Genomic DNA, 18,262 nt, shown 5'->3' with positions numbered 1-18,262 from the left:
GGAACCCGAATTAATAAGTATTTAGTAACCTTAACAATTAATTTACTGAAATTGCCTTCTAACACTCAGCATGAGCCTGAGACAGAAATTAAGTTATAAGATGTAAAAGTTACAGCCATGAAATATACTGGAACAATTTTTCCATGTTTGAAAACTCAAGACTGTTAAATTTCTTGCAAACCGGAGTGGTAGCTTGAAATTCTCCAGTGCATGTTAGATCACTTTTTCCCCCCACACTGCATGGTATGTGGAAATCCCCCAACCAAAAATTGAACCCATGCCCCTCCTTCCCATGCAGTGGCAGTGTGGAGTCTCAACCACTGGACCACCAGGGAAGTTCTACATCACTTTAAAAAATCTAATTTGTGAATACATATGAAGCAGATAAAGAACAATATTGCATAGGAACCTGGAATGTTAGATTCATAAATCAAGGTAAATTGGACGTGGTCAAATAGGAGATGACAAGATTGAACATCAGCATCTTAGCAATCAGTGAACTAAAATGGATGGGAATGGGAGAATTTAATTCAGATGACCATTCTATCTACTACTGTGGGCAAGAATCCCTTAGAAGAAATGGAGCAGCCCTTATTGTCAACAAAAGAGTCCAAAACACAGTACTTGGGTGTCACCCCAAAAAATACAGAATGATCTTATTCTGTTTCTAAGGCAAACACTCAACATCACAAAAATCCAAGTTGATACCCCAAACACTGATGCCAAAGAAGCTGAAGTTGACCAGTTTTATGAAGACCTACAACACCTTCTAGAACTAACACCAAAACAAAGATGTCCTTTTCAACATAGGGGTTTAAATGCAAAATAGGAAGTCAAGAGATGCCCAGAAAAACAGGCAAGTTTGGCCTTGAAGTACAAAATGAAGCAGGGCAAAGGCTAACAGAGTTTTGTCAAGAGAACATGCTAGTCATAGCAAACATCCTTCCCAACAAACCAAGAAATGACTCTACACATGGACATCACCAGATGGTCAATACCAAAGTCAGATTGATTGCGTTCTTTGCAGCTGAAGATGGAGAAGCTCTATATGAGACCTGGAGCTGACTGCAGCTCAAATCATGAGCTCCTTATTGCAAAATTCAGGCTTAAGTTGAAGAAAGTATGGAAAACCACCAGGCCACTCAGGTATGACCTAAATCAAGTCCCTTATAATTATACAGTGAAGGTGGCAAATAGATTCAAGGGATTAGATCTGGTAGACAGAGTGTCTGAATAACTATGGACGGAGGTTCATAACAATGTACAAGAGGCAGTGTCCAAAACCATCCCAAAGAAAATGAAAGGCAAGAAGGCAAAGTGGTTGTCTAAAGAGGCTTTACAAATAGTTGAGGGAAGAAGGGAAGTGAAAGGCAAGGGAGAAATGCAAAGATATACCCAATTGAATGCAGAGTTCCAGAGAATAGCAAGGAGAGATAAGAAGGCCTTCTTAAATGAGCAATGCAAAGAAATAGAGGAAAACAACAGAATGGGAAAGACTAGAGATCTTGTCAAGAAAACTGGAGATATCAAGGGAACATTTCATGCAATAAGAGGCATGATAAAGGACAGAAATGGTAAGGACATAACAGAAGCAGAAGAGGTTAAGAAGAGGTGGCAAGAATACACAGAAGAACTATACCAAAAATGTCTTAAGACCTGGATAACCATGATGGTGTGGTCACTCACCTAGAGCTCATCCTGGAGTGTGAAGTTAAGTGGGCCTTAGGAAGTGTTACTACAAACAAAGCTAGTGGAGGTGATGGAATTCCCGTTGAGCTATTTAAAATTCTAAATGATGACGCTGTTCAAGTGTTGCAATATGGCAGCAACTTTGGAAAACTCAACAGTGGCCCCAGGATGGGAAAAGGTCAGTTTTCATTCCAATCCCAAAGAAAGGCAATGCCAAAGAATGTTCCAACTACCATGCAATTGCACTCACTTCAGTGCTAGCAAGGTTATGCTCAGAATCCTTCAAGTTAGGCTTTAGCAGTACATGAACCAAGAACTTCCAGATGTGCAAGCTGGGTTTAGAAAAGGCAGAGATCAAATTGTCAATATTCGCTGGATCATGAAGAAAGCAGGAGAATTCCAGAAAAGCATGTACTTCTGCTTTGTTGACTATGCTAAAGTCTTTGACTGTATGGATAACAACAAATTATAGAAAATTCTTAAAGAGATGGAATACCAGACCATCTTACCTGTCTCCTGGGAAACCTGTAGGTGGGTCAAGAAAAGTGACAGCTAGAACTGGGCATGGAGCAACTGACTGGTTTCAAATTGGGAAAGGAGTACATTGAGGCTTATTTAACTTACATGTAGAGTACATCATTCAAAATGCTGGGCTGGATGAATCACAAACTGGAATCAAGATTATTGGGAAAAATATCAACAACCTCAGATATGCAGATGATACCACTGTAATGGCAGAAAGTTAAGAGGAACCAAAGAGCCTCTTGATGAAAGTGAAAGAGGAGAGTGAAAAAGCTGGCTTAAAACTCAACATTGAGAAAACTAAAATCATGGCATCCAGTCCCCTCACTTCAGGGCAAATAGATGGGGAAAAAGTGGAAACAGTGACAGACTTTATTTTCTTGGGTTCCAAAATCACTGCAGATGGTGACTGCATCCATGAAACTATAACAAAACTAGACAGCGTATTAAAAAGCAGAGACATCACTTTGCCGACAAAGGGCCATAGAGTCAAAGCTATGGTTTTTCCAGTAGTCATGTATGGATGTGAGAGTTGGACTATAAAGAAGACTGAGCACCAAAGAACTGATGCTTATGCTTATGAAGTGTGGTGCTGGAGAAGACTCTTCAGAGTCCCTTGGACAGCAAGATCAAATCAGTCAATCCTAAAGGAAATCAACCCTGAGTATTCATTGGAAGAACTGATGCTGAAGCTGAAGCTCCAATATTTTGGCCACATGATGTGAACAGCTGACTCATTGGAAAAGACCTGGTTGCTTGGAAATATTGAAGGCAGAAGGAGAAAGGGGTGTCAGAGGATGAGATGGTTAGATAGCATCACAAACTCAATGGACATGAATTTGAGCAAACTCCAGGGAATAGTGGAAGACAGAGGAGCCTGGCATCTTGCATTCCATGGGGTCGCGAAGAGTCAAACACAACTTAGGAACTGAACAACAACAAAATAAAGCAGATGTTAATTTGAATACGAAAGGAACTAGAGGATTTCATTCACAGGATTCTATTATTTTTGAAAATTTATCCACATTTAAAAAACCACATTGATAGGCTGATTCATGTTGCTGTATGGCAGAAACCCAACACAACATTGTAAAGCAATTATCCTCCAATTAAAAATAAATTTGAAAAAAAAAAACACTGATAAAGGGTAATGGAAAGAGAGCATAAAAAGAGTAATAGTTATGATCCCAGGACACAGAGATGAGTGCCCTTCGACACAAGTTTGGGGCATCCCATCTTCTGCATATAAGGGGCCTTATCATGGCATACTGAGAAGAAGTTCCAATGAGCAGTACTTACCCTCGAGGACAGAGGTCATGATACTGACAACGCTCATTGCCCTTTGGACTCGGAAAGGTTCATTCAAGTAGTCTGCTGTTAGGAAAGTCTTCTGTCCTGCATCAGATGCCTGCTGGGACAGAAATAGAGTCAGGACACTCTCCAAATAGAAGTCTTCAGTGGCAAAGACTGATCACTCAGCCTCTTATTGGCCTATCTTGGGTGGTTGCAAGCTGCCCAGTGAAGCTATGATCCTCTGCAGTCATGCTTGGAGTAAAGGGTCTGCTGCATGAACTTGGGGTAAGAGCTCAGGTGTGAAGAATAGGACACAAAGCTGGGATCCAACTGGAGCCTGGGTTCAAGTTGACACATGACCTGGGATCACCTGAGGCTTTGCTGACTCTTGTTCTAGGATAGGTACCTGAGCACCAGAGCAGAGATAGAGCTGCCTCAAGAGTCTCTGAGATGTTTACCAAAGGGAGGTGGGCAATGCAGAGGCATTGGGCCAGGCAGTCATTATTGGACTTCTGCTGGGATGCGCATGTGACATTCACCCAGAACTCCTACACCACAATAGGGCTCCTTGACCTCCCTCCTAAGAGGCCCGTATCTCTCCCCAGTACATGACCTGGTTCCAATTCTACATGATCTCTTTCTGAGGGAATGCTTATGTGTCTTGATTGTCCAGTTCTTCGTTTCTGACACAATCCTTTTGATTCTTCCGTCTCTGGGCCTTTATTGGAAGTTCTGTCTGGGTTCTGTGCCAGGCCCCTAACTCTAGTCACACACATACCCTGGATGTGGGGAGTCCCAGGTTCATAGATGCTGACTCAGCACTGCACAAACCATTCAGAATACAAATTCAACAAGTGTTTACTGAGCACCTGCTGTAGGTGAAGCTCATAGTAAGTACTTCATACATACAAAAAAAGTTTGGAAAGTTCTCAGCCGTGAGGACTCAACAGAAGGTTCTAGCATCTACTGCTATTATTGATCAGACATATATATATATAAATGAAAGGGCTCTGTGATTCCACTTAACCCTCTAGCCATTTAGAAACCTTTTAATAAGGTTTTTACAAGAGGAAATATGGAGGCTTGAAGAATTTAAGGGACTTGCTAATGGTGACTCAGTTGGTAAATGGCACAACTGTGAATGAAGTTCAGGTCCCTGTGACGTGGAAGGGCTTAAGGAGTTCATCTCGCACTAGTTGATAATTTCACTAAAATGAATCAAGCCTGGAATATCTAGGAAAGTGGCAATCCACAGAATAACAAGAAGGTTTCTTGAATGAGGCATTTTCCAGAGTGTTAAAGTACCTCCCGCAGCCTGGTGTTGACCTGAGGGCTCTGGGTTGGCGATTCTTGGTTGATCCTCGGAGGACCTACCCTCCACCATCTCTGCCCTGCTCCATACTTGGGGAGGGTGACCTGGGCAAACTGAATCATCCTCACCCTCTGGTTCTGGTCAGGTATGGCCAGTGGGAGGCACAGATAGGAGATCAGAGGCTGAGAGGAGGGAGGAGTCACTATCTGTCCATTGGCTACTTCTCTGCTGGGCTATTGCTGGGCCACCTTTTGTTAGGCCGCCTCCCACATAAAGTGGCAGCACTTGCTGGGCTCTGGTTCTTCCCCTCATTCCTGCAGCCTAGGTGGGTTACAGCTTCCCACTGTGGCTAGTCTCTCAGTGCTTCACTGCCCCTTCTTTGTTCTTGAGTCCAGAGCACACCTCTTCAATAAACTTCCATAAACTCCAGTTGCCCACTGCAGTGGCTCATCTGTTTCTTGCTGGGACTCTGAATCCCATACATCCAGTCAGGGATGGAGCTAAGGTAACTCTGTGAGACTTAGCCAAGTCACTAGAGCCATATAATGGTCAGCTCAGCAGTCTGTGTGCAAACCACCCTGTGTCCTGGACTGGCCAGAGGGCAAAAGAAAAACAGAGAAGCAAGTTTTGAAGCTGGAGGGAGAGTTTAATTAAATCACAGCTCCAATCAGATGAGGAGTCTCTGATTTGCCATTAAATTCTGGGATTATGCTGTTAAGAGTGTTGGCCAGTTAGTCACTGTTGCCTAATTTGTGCATTTTGGCAAGTTCTTTCTTCTCCAAGTCAAGTTAGGGATACTCTGCTTCTGCTAAGATCTGTCCAGGGCACCTCCCAGGATTTCTCTGAGTCTTAATTGTCAAGCCCAGGATAGTTTGCACAGAGTTACAGGCAAGAAGAGAAGAACATTTCTTTTTTTTTTTTCATACTCATCCAGGGAGCAAATAGGCCTATCTCTAAAGCAGCGATAGGGAAGAGGGACAGAGAAACTCCAGGGGAAAGAGATCAGAGCAGCTGGAAAATAGTCTGTATCACTGTTGTTGTTGTTTAGTCACTAAGTCATGTCTGACGCTTGTGCAGCCTCATGGACTGTGGCCCACCAGGCTCCTCATCCATGGCATTTCCCAGGCAAGAATACTGGAGTAGGTTGCCATTTCCTTCTCCAGGGGAATCTTCCCAACCCAGGGATCAAGCCTGGGTCTCCTGCATTGCAGGCAGATTCTTTACAGAGTAAATGAGGAGACAGGTTTGATTTCAGGTAAATTCAATCACTCCGTCTGGGTCTCACCTATCCTGCCTGTAGAATGAGGGTAGCTGGGAGGAGTTGGGCAGAGCAACATTTAAGTGATCCTTCCATGGGTAACACACAAGGCTTTTTGGCCTGAGGCCTCTAGCTGCAGAGCAGCCCCAGAAAGCCTGGAGCATTCACAAACTCACCGAGACTTCGATGACTCCAGGGGCAAGCTCTCCAGTGGTCATTTTGGGAGCTCCATCTTCTCCACGCCCTGAGCCACAGTTGAGGGTTTGAGGCAGTGGACTCCTAGGGAGGGGGCCTTGCTGGCTTGCACGCCTAAGCATCAGCAGAGAGCCATGATGGCTTTCATGGTCTCCAGGAAAGACTCCATCATCTGTGACCCCATCAGGGAATGAGATGTCTCGGCCAGGGGCCTGGAAATGGAACACACTGCCATGGCTAGCCCGGCGTCTCCCAGTGGCGAGGCCTAGGAAAGACTGGGCATTGCCCCAAAAAAGCAGGAAAGAAGGTAGCCTGGAAGATCATCCTGCAGGCAAATCTGGAACTCAACACTTCCCTCCACCTACTCGCACTTCCTGCCTTCAGCCTTACGACCCTCCTGTGCAAAATTAAAGACACAGATCTATGGAGTGCTCTAGGTGTACGCAGAGAAGGAAGGAAGGAAAAGAATATTCTTAACTCAGTCTGGGAAAAGGCCAACACTGAAAAGAGACTGCAAGGTGCTCAAGGTCAGCAAATAGGCCATCATGGCCAAGGGTATGTCAGAGGACAAACGTCACCCAGGTGGGTCAGTTGTTTGCCAATCTTAGGCCATGGGGCTGGACAAAGGTATCTTAAGTTCCCCGCTTGAGTGCAAAGTTGTGACCTCAGGAGACAGTTATGTACACCAATACAGAAACAAGCTTGGTAAATGGTTGTTGAAAGAACGAGCGCTCTTTATTTTCTGAAAATTAGGTCTGACAATTCATTAGATTCAGCCTATAAGGGTGTGAGAGTTTGTGTTGCAAAGGAGGAGACAAGAGCTTTGTAATATAATGAGCTTCCAGGATCCCTTGAGGCAAGCGTTGAACAGTCAACAATGGGGAGATGGAAGGGAGAGTTGCAGTCTAATTTCCTGGAAGAATAGTGCCATTCCTCCAAATCAATAAACATTTCCCATCAAAATCTTCTTCCCAGGGAGTCGTGTGGTGTACAGTTGCCAGAGGAAAGGAGCTAATTCATAGGCCTCGAGCCCCTGGAGGGTTAGTATGCTGGGTTGGCTGGTTCCCACAACCATGAACCTGACCAGACAACTTATCAGTTCCGTCCTCAGCTCATAGAAAGTGCTTCTTTCTTTTTTTAAACTAATTTCTATTGAAGTATAGTTGCTTTACAATGTTGTGTTCCTTTCTACTATACAGCAAAGTGAATCAACTGTGAAAGAAAAAGTGTTAATTATCAGTTGCATCCAACTCTTTCCATGGACTGTAGCCCACCAGACTCCTCTGTCCATGGGATTCTCCAGGCAAGAATACTAGAGTGGGTTGCCATTCCCTTCTCCAGGGCATCTTCCCAACCCAGAGACTGAGCCTAGGTCTCCTGCATCACAGGCGGATTCTTTACTGTCTGAGTCACCAGGGTTAACTATACATGTACATGTATCTCCTCTTTCTTGGATTTCCGTCCCATTTAGGTCACCACAGAGCCTTGAGGAGAGTTCCCTGTGTTACATAGTAGGTTCTCATTAGTTATCTATTTTATACATAGTAGTGTATATATGTCAATCCCAACCTCCCAGTTCCTCCCACCACCCTTCTGAATTGGTTTGTTCTCTACGTCTGTATCTCTATTTCTGCTTTGCAAATAAGATCACCTATAACATTTTTCTAGATTCCACATATATGCATTAATATATAATATTTGTTTTTCTCTTCATGGAAAGTGTTTCTAAAATCTAAACGTTGACTTCCTATCAAACTCAGATCATATTGCTGAATTTCCCCTCCCTTACTTAATTTCTTTTACTTACTAAATTATTAAAGTTGGGACACACTTAAAGCCCTCTTGACCTACCCCCATCTCCCTCAGAATTGAAGTTTGCTTTCTGGATGATTTGGAGCCTCGTCCTGACAGCAATCTTCACTGTAATTCAGTATTAAAAACATAGCACTCTTTGTCTAGAATATATGTCCAAGGACTGCGAACTCATAAAATCTATGTATCCTTCCTACTTTTGAAGCAAAGGAGCAAAATTGGCAAGTCCTTATGAAAGATGGGACAACTGAGTCATATGCACTTGGGCACTAAGCAAACCAAGAAACTAAGAAGAAAATTTTGGTCCTGTATTTATCAAGCAATGTCTCCTTGGCCACAACCTAATATTTCAGAATTAACCTATTTGGCAAATGGTGGACAATGGCTTCTGAATCTAAATTCTGGACTTGCCTTAAAATCATTCAAGCAGATCAACTGGTATCCTGTGTGTTCTCTGAAAGCTCTGCTGCATCTCTCTGCTAAGTGCTACCCCCAATCTCCCTCTCATTACTGCTGATCAGAAAATGGCTTTTTATTAAAACTGCCTATGGTCTGTTTACTACAATAACACACCTGGGAAAGAAGGAAGGGAATGCCTTAACAAACAGAAACTCCAACCAGTTAGTACTAAGGAAGTATCCAAACAACATCTCCCTGTCCTTAGAACAAACATGATCTTTCTGCCTGGAAAACATTCTTTCTCAAACCCTCCCAGTCCTCAGTTACTGGAGGACTTACTCACTACTTACTAAGAACTTCAATTATCCCCTACTTCATGAAGCCTTTCCTGATACACTCTCACCCTCATAAGAATAGATGTTCCTGCTCCTATTCCCCAAACAACATCTATCTGTCCCTAATATAGTATTCAACACATAGCTGTTTTTATATCTGCCTCCTCCACCCAAATGGAAGTTCTTGAAAAATGGGCCATGTTTTAGTCAACTCTTTATACCAAGTACCTAGTGTTGTTGAATTAGAAAGGGATGTTTCCTCTTTTGCCCTTTGAAGGTAAATCTAGCTAGAGAGACAAGCACACACATACACCAGACAATTATTGGACATCCAAGTGCTAATCTGTGTGAAGTTGACTGCCAGAAATTAAAGCCCAGTTCAGAGTGTCACTGACATGTCCACAGAAGCTGGGATTCATCCTGCCCTGAGGTTGTCAGAGCTCCAGACAAACCCCAGTTTGAAACAGCTTCTGAACTGTGCCCTGTTCATGCCAGGTGTTGCTCAAAAGAGGCAGAGCAGACCCTCATAAATGCTGGTGTGTGGGTGTCACCGAGGCCAGAGTGTGTGGGAGTGTGTCTGTGTGTGGACATGCACACAGAAGTCTGGGGGTTGTCGAGATCCTATTCCAAAAAGTGACACATCTTTCAGAAGAGCACAAGGAAAAGAGATCAAGAGGGAAGTGAGATCCAGCAGCTCTGAAAAATAACCATGTCAAGCCCCTTTCGCATACTGCTAGTGTGGGACCTGCTCTACCACAAAGGGGTTATCTCTCAGGCCTGTTGAAAGGGTACATCTGGGGTACACAAGACTTTCAAGGGAGAGGGAGCCGGTGGGAGGAAACCCAGTGAGTACCGGGACTCTTGGAGTGGGAGGTAGTAGGTGATGACGAGAGGGAAAATTGCTACTGGGTCTGAAATGAGGTCCTGAAGGTATTCCCAGGCTGGATTGTTACCACGAGACAGGTGCCAGGATCTCCTGGGCCAACAGTAGGTGAGAACTTGAGCTGGAGGAGCTGAGGCATGAGGTTAGAAAGAAGCTTTTAAATGATTTCAGCACCACGAACAAGGACCCCTCTTCTGCTCCAGAACTAAAGATAAGAGTGTCAGAAGGAAGCTGACCCTTGATGCCCAACAGGTTCACAGACACCTCATGGTCAGCATGTTCAAACCACCTGCCCTATCTATAATCCAGAGTTCTTCCTCCAGTGTGCCTCTCTTAGAATCACCACCTACTTAAATGGCCAACCTGGAAACCTGAGAGTCATTTTGGACTTCTCCCTTCTTTTGCAACATTCCACAGTCCTAGTCTTGTTGATTCCCTCGAGCTCCCATAAAAGTCTTTCTAATCCACACTTTTCCCCATCCATAATGTCCCTGCCCTAGTTTAGGCCACCACTGGTAGTGGTGGGGGCATAGGGGGTGGATTATCAAAACATCCTCCTAGGCTCTGTGCCTCCAGTTATCTCTCTGCTACCAACCTCTTTCCACTTCAGTGTATTGTGCATGGAAGCTGCAAAAGTGGGTTATCTTTCAGGCACAAGCCTGAGCGCCTTACCATTCGGTGCTGGTTGTAAGACTCAGACCGGAGTGACTTGTTGTCGTCTGTGGAGCCCTCTGACACCCTTGACTTCATTCTGTGTTTTCCTTCACTGGCAGTTTTGGAGGCCAAGGGGGATCCATTGTGAGACTGGAGAGAGGCTGTGTCGACCCCCAGCGCTGCCAGCACCTGAGGGGAGAGAATAGCAGCTATAGCCGACAGTATCTGGATGTGCTCAGCATAAACGCGTGTCCCCCAGACAGTGGGTGAGGGCTTCCCAACCAGAGGAGGCCTGATTCAGGACCAGAGTGATTGTTGGATTGGGACATTGGGCAAGAGCCACCTCTAGGTCACTTCCCTCATTCATGCCCTTGTAGTAAACTCTGTTGATGCCCTGCCCAGGTTTCTCTTACCAGGTCAGTACCCTCATCTCCAGCTGCTTGAATGTTAGTAAACATTACTAATGTTAGTAACCCATTAGTAAATGGGTTACAGCTGCCGAATTCTGCAGAAAATTTCCTTTGACTGTACATTTGGCTTGAGCATGGAGGTATGAAGGGCCAGTCCTTTTGCCTCCAGGTAGGGCTACCTCTGTGGAACAAGTCATACCCTGGAGTTCCCCATGGGATCAGGTCAAAGCAGTCTCTAGCTGAGGCCACTGCCTTATTTAATTCTTCCCTTGTTCCATCCTGCTAACTTTGATCCCCTCCTAAGAGCACCCCTCAGTGAATCACTTGCGCAGGCTCTTCATTTGGGTTCTTTTTTTGAGAAAATCTAACCTAAGATAGTCCCTGAGATAAGATGAATCCTTGCCGTGGTTCCCTAAAATGACAGCCTTAATGTAAGACACTGGTCCAGATGTCTGCCCAACTGTGAAAGGCCTACAACAGACTTTGCAAAGGTCCAGCCCTCACTGACCTCCTGCTCTGTCTGGAGCATCTTCAGGGCCTCCTGGAACGTCTTCTCCTTGGCTTCAATTTCATCAATGGTTGCCTGGTTCTGCTCCTCATATGCCATAGTGACCACAGCCAAGATCAAATTGACCAGGTAGAAAGACCCCAGGAAGATAACAAGCACGAAAAAAACCATATAGATTTTCCCAGAAGCCCTCAGGGTCTGCAGATTCAAGAGAAAAAAAAGAGAAATGTGTACCCAGATAACATGGCCCCCTGATGTGGTCAGAGTCCTCCAGGAAAAAACATAGCCATGCAACAAATGCTCCAAACGCCAACCGAGTGTGTATGGAGACATGCAGATCAATACCTGCTGGTAGAGGCGTTCCCAGGAATCCTGTGTCATGAGGCGAAACAGTGAGAGAAAAGCCCAAGTGAAGGAATCAAAGCTGGTGTAGTTAAAATCTGGGTTGTCAGATGTCTTAAGGCAGAAATAACCTTCAGGGCAGTGGCTGCAGCAAGAACAGATAAGGCTGTCAATCACGCAGACTTCTGTTTATTGGGGCCAAGACAGTCCAGGGCTGCCAGAAGGCCTGAGGGTTTGAAGTCAAAGACTGGAGCTCAAGGCCTAGCCTTATTCTCATTAGCTGAGTCACCTTGGACATTCAGCCTTTTTAGCCCTCAGTTTCTTTTGCCCATTAAGTGGGATAATAATGTTAGGAAACCACTTATCAAAACTGCCCACTGTGGCCAGACACAAAAATAACTTGTTACATGAGTTACGGCAAAAAAACTACAAGTGTAGTTTCCCACTAAGGAAACTACAAACTGCCACCAAAACCAACTGGAAGAATTCAGGAGGGACCAAAAGGAGGGAGCAGACACCAGCCCCTAATAATCCTGCAAACCTCCCAGAAACCCTTGCTCTGGAATCCGTCTTGATTGAGAGATGTGTGCGCCACCAGGAAGGGCCCTGAGGCAGACCAAATATGGGCATGAGCAAAATGATTGGCCAGAGGCAACCCGGAAAACCAGCACCACCTGCATAAACCCTGAGACTGGGAGCCATAGGAAGAATACCCGTTTACAAAAAAGAAAAATGCTCTGCTCAAGCACTTAGTCTTTCATTTTGTCAGTATGTGTTTATCTCCCCAGAAAATTTATTTCTACGTGTTAGACAAGAGTCCACTTTTCTGGGCCTAGTAGGGGATTCTGCCCCCGTCTCCCCCCCACCCCCACCCCCACACATACAGCCTGGCCTTGCCCCAGTAACATAATACCTTCAGTTCAGAGTTTCATGCAGAGAGAAATGGCCTGGAGAAGACTAGCTGGCCCAGACAAGACCTCATAAGCTTTTTGCAAATTCACACTGCAAGAGGGACAGTCAGTAAAACCTGAGTCAGTTGGCATCACTTGCAGAGTTGTCTTTCAAAGGAGGACACACATTAGCCAAGTTCACTGACCAATTAGATGTAACAATAAAGACACCACTTCCCAATAACTGAGCCTCTCCCTCTCCTAAGTGTTTCACAAATGCTATAATTTAATCGTCTCAATAATCCTTTAAAAAAAAAAACAAACAGATGCAGAAGCTGGGGTTCAGAGAGAAGAAGTCAGTAGTCTAAAACCACACAGATGCCAATGGATTTATTTCAAAGGAGAAATAAAATTGTCGAGTAGCTTATGAAGACTGACCTATGAAGAAAGGCCAAACTGAAGATGACTGCCTGCTGAGTCTTGGGGTGGGGAAGGCTCCACGTCCCTCTTTCTCATCATAAGCAGCTAAGCTGATGTCGGGAAGCATCTCTAAGCTCAAGGCATGTGAGAGATCCTTTCCACCCGTGTGGGATGACCTGGCTGAGGAGAAGGTAATGCTTTTTTTCTTAGTTAGGGATTCTACTTTAGGATTCCTCCACCAACACCAATCTCTGAGGGATCTTCTTACTCCAGACATTCATGCAGACACACAGGCAGGAACCCATACAATTGATTAGGGCCTGAAAACTTGATTGTAACCCAATCCCAATTCTATCTATCTCCAACTTTGGTTGGAGATTTGCAAGTTCCCAGGCTCTGTAGACCCACATATAAAGACACTCTCTTGGTTTCACTTTCCCAAGGAGCTAGTTAACCCATTACCTGTAGGTTTGCTAGTTAATGTTAAGGGCAGCCTATCTCTGCCTCCTGTAGAACCCCACTATAGCTGCTATGCATCAACAGCTAACTGCTCAAGAGAATTAAATGAGACCATGGTGCAAAGGCTCTTGCAAGGTGCCTTCAGCGTAGTAAATATTATATGTAAAATGCAGAATTAAAATTCTTGCTGTTTTTAACCAGAAGCTACCAAAAACATGGACTAGAATAATATATGTGAAAGAATGCTGAAAACCATCAAGTATTTCTTGGTACTTGTTCTCCACCTTGAGACCTCAGACTTTCTCCCTGCAGTGCCATTGGTCAGTATGGGCTTTTGCTTAGGTCTCTGACTTCTCTGTGGCTCAGCACAGAACCCAGGTTTGGTGTTCACAGCATGCCCACCAAGGTTCTCTCTGCCCGTCACCTAAGCTGGCCTCTACTTGACACCCCAGGCCTTTCCCAGCCCTTTCCACTTCTTCCCGCCTGGCCAGGACCTACCCATCGGGATAGTTGGTCTCTCTCGGAGTCAGAAGGGGGCCCCATGGGCGGACCTCACAGCTTTACCACAGTCAGTGTATGGGTTACTATGGAACCATGCTCCTGAGAAATGTCATTATCCAGATGGGAAAAGGACATTGACAGATCCTTGGTTTCAATTAAGTCAAGGGCAAATGAAAACTGACATCAGAACAACCCTCTTCCTGAGCTCAAGAACCAAATGCCAAGTGCATTTATGAAGAAAGAGACCAGGGGGCCTGTGTTGCTCAAATTCTTCTGTTAGTCCCACCCCTCGGCTCTTGATGAGATTGTTTTCTTAGGGAACTGATGAAGGCTGAACTCCAGCATGCCCCACCCTGTACTACTTACACAATATAGGACTGTTAGTCATTCAGGGAGTAGGTTGTGTGGGCCCGGGCTTCCAGACACCCCTGCCATGGAGATGGGCAGGGATGAGCCTTTCTCATCTGTTGCCTAATCTCTTTCTACTCATACCTGCTCCCGCAAAATCAGCAGGCAGACCTGAGGAGTCCCATGTGCCTTTGCTTTGTCTCACATTCTATTCTGCTACCTGGAATGGTACCATCCAAACCATCTCTTGTTCATCCAGCCTGGAGACATCCTGTTTGCCCTTCAACCTCACCACCTCTGGGAAACCTTCCTTGACATCCTCCCTGCCTCACACCATCACCTTGCTGTGTTTTCCCAGCCCAGGGAGCCTCTAGGACAGCACTGGTTCTCCATAGCACAGCATCTTTATGTAAATGCATCAGAGCTCACAAACTGGCAGATTGCTGGCTGAATTTGCATTGCTAAAATATTGTGTTTGGCCCACAATATGTAGATATTTTTTGGAATTTGTAGTCAATGTTTATAGTTAAGAAAGTTTACATAAAAATCGAAATTTCCTGTCTCTCTTTTAAAAACCTGGATCATCTGGAAGCAGTGGATCCATGTTTCCACATGATAACCAAAAGCTGAACTGGGAAGTGGCTGCCACTTTGGCTGGCGCGTTAACTCTCATGGTCTTGGTACCCACCCAGCCCATTCCTCACATTCTAGACACATGTTGTTTTGTGTCTGGCCTCTGTAAGAATTTGAAATTGCAAAGTCTGAGGCATGTGTCTCTTCCTCAATTATATGAGGATAATGAAACCCATGTGATGGAGTTGTGACAACTAAATGAAGAGCATTTGACACAAAACATATTTAATAAATATTACTTCCTTTCTTGGGCAGATTATTTGCAAAAATGACCATAATTATTCCCTTTCCCGTCTCCATACCCCTTTCAATATGGTGTTGCAAGTTTTCCCATCAAGAGGTGAGTCTGTTCCTCCATTTCTTGGATCTGGACTCACTTGTGCCCTGCAACTTGGGTCAACAGGATGCAGTAGAAGTGACATTATGCCAGTTGTAAGCCTAGGCCTCCAGAGACCTTGCACATTTCCATTCTCTCTCTCGGAATCCTGCCTCCAATATGAGAATAAGCCTGGGCTAGTCTGCTGGGGGGTGAGAAACCATGCGGAACAGAGACAAGACACCCAAGCTGAGGCCATCCTGGATCAGCTGGACCCCTGCTAATCTGTCCACTGTCTGCAGATGCATGAATGAGTCCAGTCAATGTCAGAGGAACACCAGGCTGATCTCAGGTGCAGATGCACAGAACTGAGCTAAATAAATGGCTGGTGTTTTAAGTCACAAAAATCTTGGGGATGTTTGTTTCATAACAAGAGCTTACTCATACACTCTCTTCCCATGAGCCTGGGATGGCAGAGGCCATGGCTTATTAATTTCCACATTTTCCTCAGGACTTTCAACCTAGGCTTTACCCAGAAAGAACTGATGACAAAAAGGAGGAAGGGCTGCTGGGCACTGGTGTTTTGTTATGGCTTGAACACTCACCCTGCATCAGATCCATTGCCACAGAGTAAGGGGTCAGAAGTGCCTTCCTTGTTGGTATAATAATCTGCAAAATAAAGGAAGAAGCAGAAGTCTCACATATGGTTCTCAACCCTCAACTCAAGCCTTGAGTGGTGAAAGCAACACCTGCTGAGACTTCTGCCTGAGCAAGGAGGATATCCTTGACTGCGTGCCCTCCGTGGGTATGCTGGGAGCTGGGAAGGGGAAATGTCTCATCTGGGAAGAGAGAAGCTGAGCTGTGGCCTCAGCCTTGTGCAGAGGCAGAATCCTCCAGCAGAGGCAGAATGACTTGCCTCTGGACTCATTTCCTTGTGAAAGGGACATTGGACAACCGAGAATGGGGGTCCCCAAAGTAAAACACAACTCATGAGAAGAATTTCAATCAAAATATATGTCTGCACAGGTATAAAGAGGCGTCACACTCCCCATCAACCAGACCTTGGTCCCCTTGGCAGTAATTCCACTCCCGATTTTCGTGAGAGGAGTAATTGGCTGTCTCATTGACAACCATGCAGTTCTTGACACATTTGTTCTTGAGGTTGCCCTTGAAGAGCTGCAGGCCCACCAGGGCAAAGACACTCAGGCAGAAGACAGTGAGAATGGTCACGTCAGCCAGCTTCTTCACCGAGTGGATCAGGGCCCCCACGATGACCTTCAGCCCTGTGGGAAGATGACAGTGGTACTTCTACATGGATGACGTCGCACACACAGAGCACACACGTGTGCCTGGCACGCTTGCATCTTAGCCTTCCTACCCTTTCATTACACACAGGTGTGAGATATTTTACAAACTCTAGGGCAGTTTCAAGCCCAGTCCCTCATCTGAACCTTGCCATAAGCCTGAGAGGCAGATAGGAAGAGAATATTGTCCAATTGTAAAGATGAGGCAACTGAGACCCAGGCTATGCATTATTAAAATCTTCTTAAAGTGAATAAATTCCAGACAGTAGCAATCTGATGAAAAAATAATTATTGAGTGCCTGCTGTGCTCCAGGTACTAGGCTTAGCAGGAGGCTGCCAATTTCACTCCAGTCATTTGGTATCTGTCTGTCTGTCCTTATCTCAGTCCTGGGAGGCAGCTTGAGGCTTGGGGACATAGGAACATTGGTGTGTGAGAGAGAGAAAGAGAAAGGAGGAGAAGAAGAAAAGAAGAAAGGAGGAAAAGAGGAAGAGGAGGAAAAGGAAAGAAAGAGGAGGAGGTGGAAGAAAAGGAAGAAGAAGGAAGAAATGGAGGGAGGGAGGGAGAGATGCAAGGGAGATAGAACAAGACAGGGACAGAAAGACAGAGGGATGAGCACAGCAATAGAGTGAGGCCATGAGAGCCACTGAGAGCCACTGAGGAAGAAACAGAGAATCTGAGCTGCTCAGATGGGGCCCCTGATTGTTTAAGGAAGGATGATTTATTGCTCTGGCAAAGGAAATCACCTTCTTTGGAAAAGCAGATTTCTAAGTAACAGAAAGAGCTCTAAGCAGAGAAGCAAGCTGCGATCTAGCCTTGCCTTGTCTTTTTGGCCAAATAATCCACCAAGCACCCTCTGCCCTGCTTGGTTCCCTCTCAGGAGCCAAGCAATGGTTAAGGCACTGGTCTGTTGTGGGGCTGTCTGACAAGTGAGGGAGAACTCGATAGCATCAGTGAGTAGGTGGGCACACAGAGAAACAGTCCATCACAGAAGTCTGGGGGTGGGCGTAGGGTCGGGTGGGGGGTTGAGGAAGATGGGAAGGACCAGGGAGCCTCTTTGAGGAAGTCAGAGCATGGCAGAACCCTGAGGATGCGTATGAATTGAGTGAAGAGGAGAAGGGACTTTCCTAACAGAGGAGCAGTGTGGCCTGGGGCTGCGTGATGAGCAAAAGCTATGAGTAACTGTGGAACCACAGGAAGCTTCTGGAGGTGAGTACAGGAGAGAGATGAGGCAGGAGGGGAGTCTCCATAGGCCAGGTGTTGTACACAAAATTCAGGGTCTTCCTGGCTGAGTAGGTGAGAGAGATACTAAGGGGAAGAACTGACTACTTATTGCTGTGATTCTCTTCATGAAGAAAATGATTCTTCATGATTTTCTTCGTTCAGTGGAAGTTGGCAAAGACTTTCCAGTCATTTCCTGCAGAGCCAGATGCAGAACTGTGGAAAGGGACTTTAGCGTATGTATTTCTGTTTCCAGGTGAGGGCAGGGGTTTTTGGGTGAGGGAGGGGAGACAACCCATTAGGCCACAAGGGGGAAGCCTTGAGTCCCATCTCAAGGCCATTACCTGGTCTCAGGCCTCACCATCCCCTCCATCAACCCAGAGCGGGTTGAGGAGTATCATGTGGCAACAGAGATATTGGAGGCCCAATAAGATCAGCCCTGGGGGACTATTTCCATTTCTGAATTGTCTGTAATCAAGAATTGTCTAATTATTTTCTCTTCTGTGGGTCTGAAGGCAGGGCTGAGGCTTAAATGTTCAGATTCATGAAAATGGGAAAGA

At 45.4% G+C, this 18,262-nt stretch overlaps 1 protein-coding gene across 2 annotated transcripts in view; it reads right to left on the bottom strand.

The window, feature by feature from the left end:
• SCN10A (sodium voltage-gated channel alpha subunit 10) overlaps positions 1 to 18,262 on the bottom strand; it is an 89,604-nt gene that overhangs the window by 44,220 nt on the left and 27,122 nt on the right. For both annotated transcript variants that reach the window (XM_027523303.1, XM_027523302.1), the window contains exons 6-12: positions 16,271 to 16,462; positions 15,785 to 15,851; positions 11,616 to 11,757; positions 11,271 to 11,468; positions 10,371 to 10,541; positions 6,251 to 6,544; positions 3,511 to 3,619 (exon numbers count right to left, since the gene is read on the bottom strand). In XM_027523303.1, coding sequence (XP_027379104.1) covers positions 3,511 to 3,619; positions 6,251 to 6,544; positions 10,371 to 10,541; positions 11,271 to 11,468; positions 11,616 to 11,757; positions 15,785 to 15,851; positions 16,271 to 16,462 — 1,173 coding nt within the window. The remainder of the gene's footprint in view (positions 1 to 3,510; positions 3,620 to 6,250; positions 6,545 to 10,370; positions 10,542 to 11,270; positions 11,469 to 11,615; positions 11,758 to 15,784; positions 15,852 to 16,270; positions 16,463 to 18,262) is intronic.

Source organism: Bos indicus x Bos taurus, chromosome 22, assembly GCF_003369695.1.
Source record: "Bos indicus x Bos taurus breed Angus x Brahman F1 hybrid chromosome 22, Bos_hybrid_MaternalHap_v2.0, whole genome shotgun sequence".
In the NCBI taxonomy this organism is placed as follows: Eukaryota; Metazoa; Chordata; class Mammalia; order Artiodactyla; family Bovidae; genus Bos; species Bos indicus x Bos taurus.
This window is presented reverse-complemented; position numbering and strand designations above follow the sequence as displayed.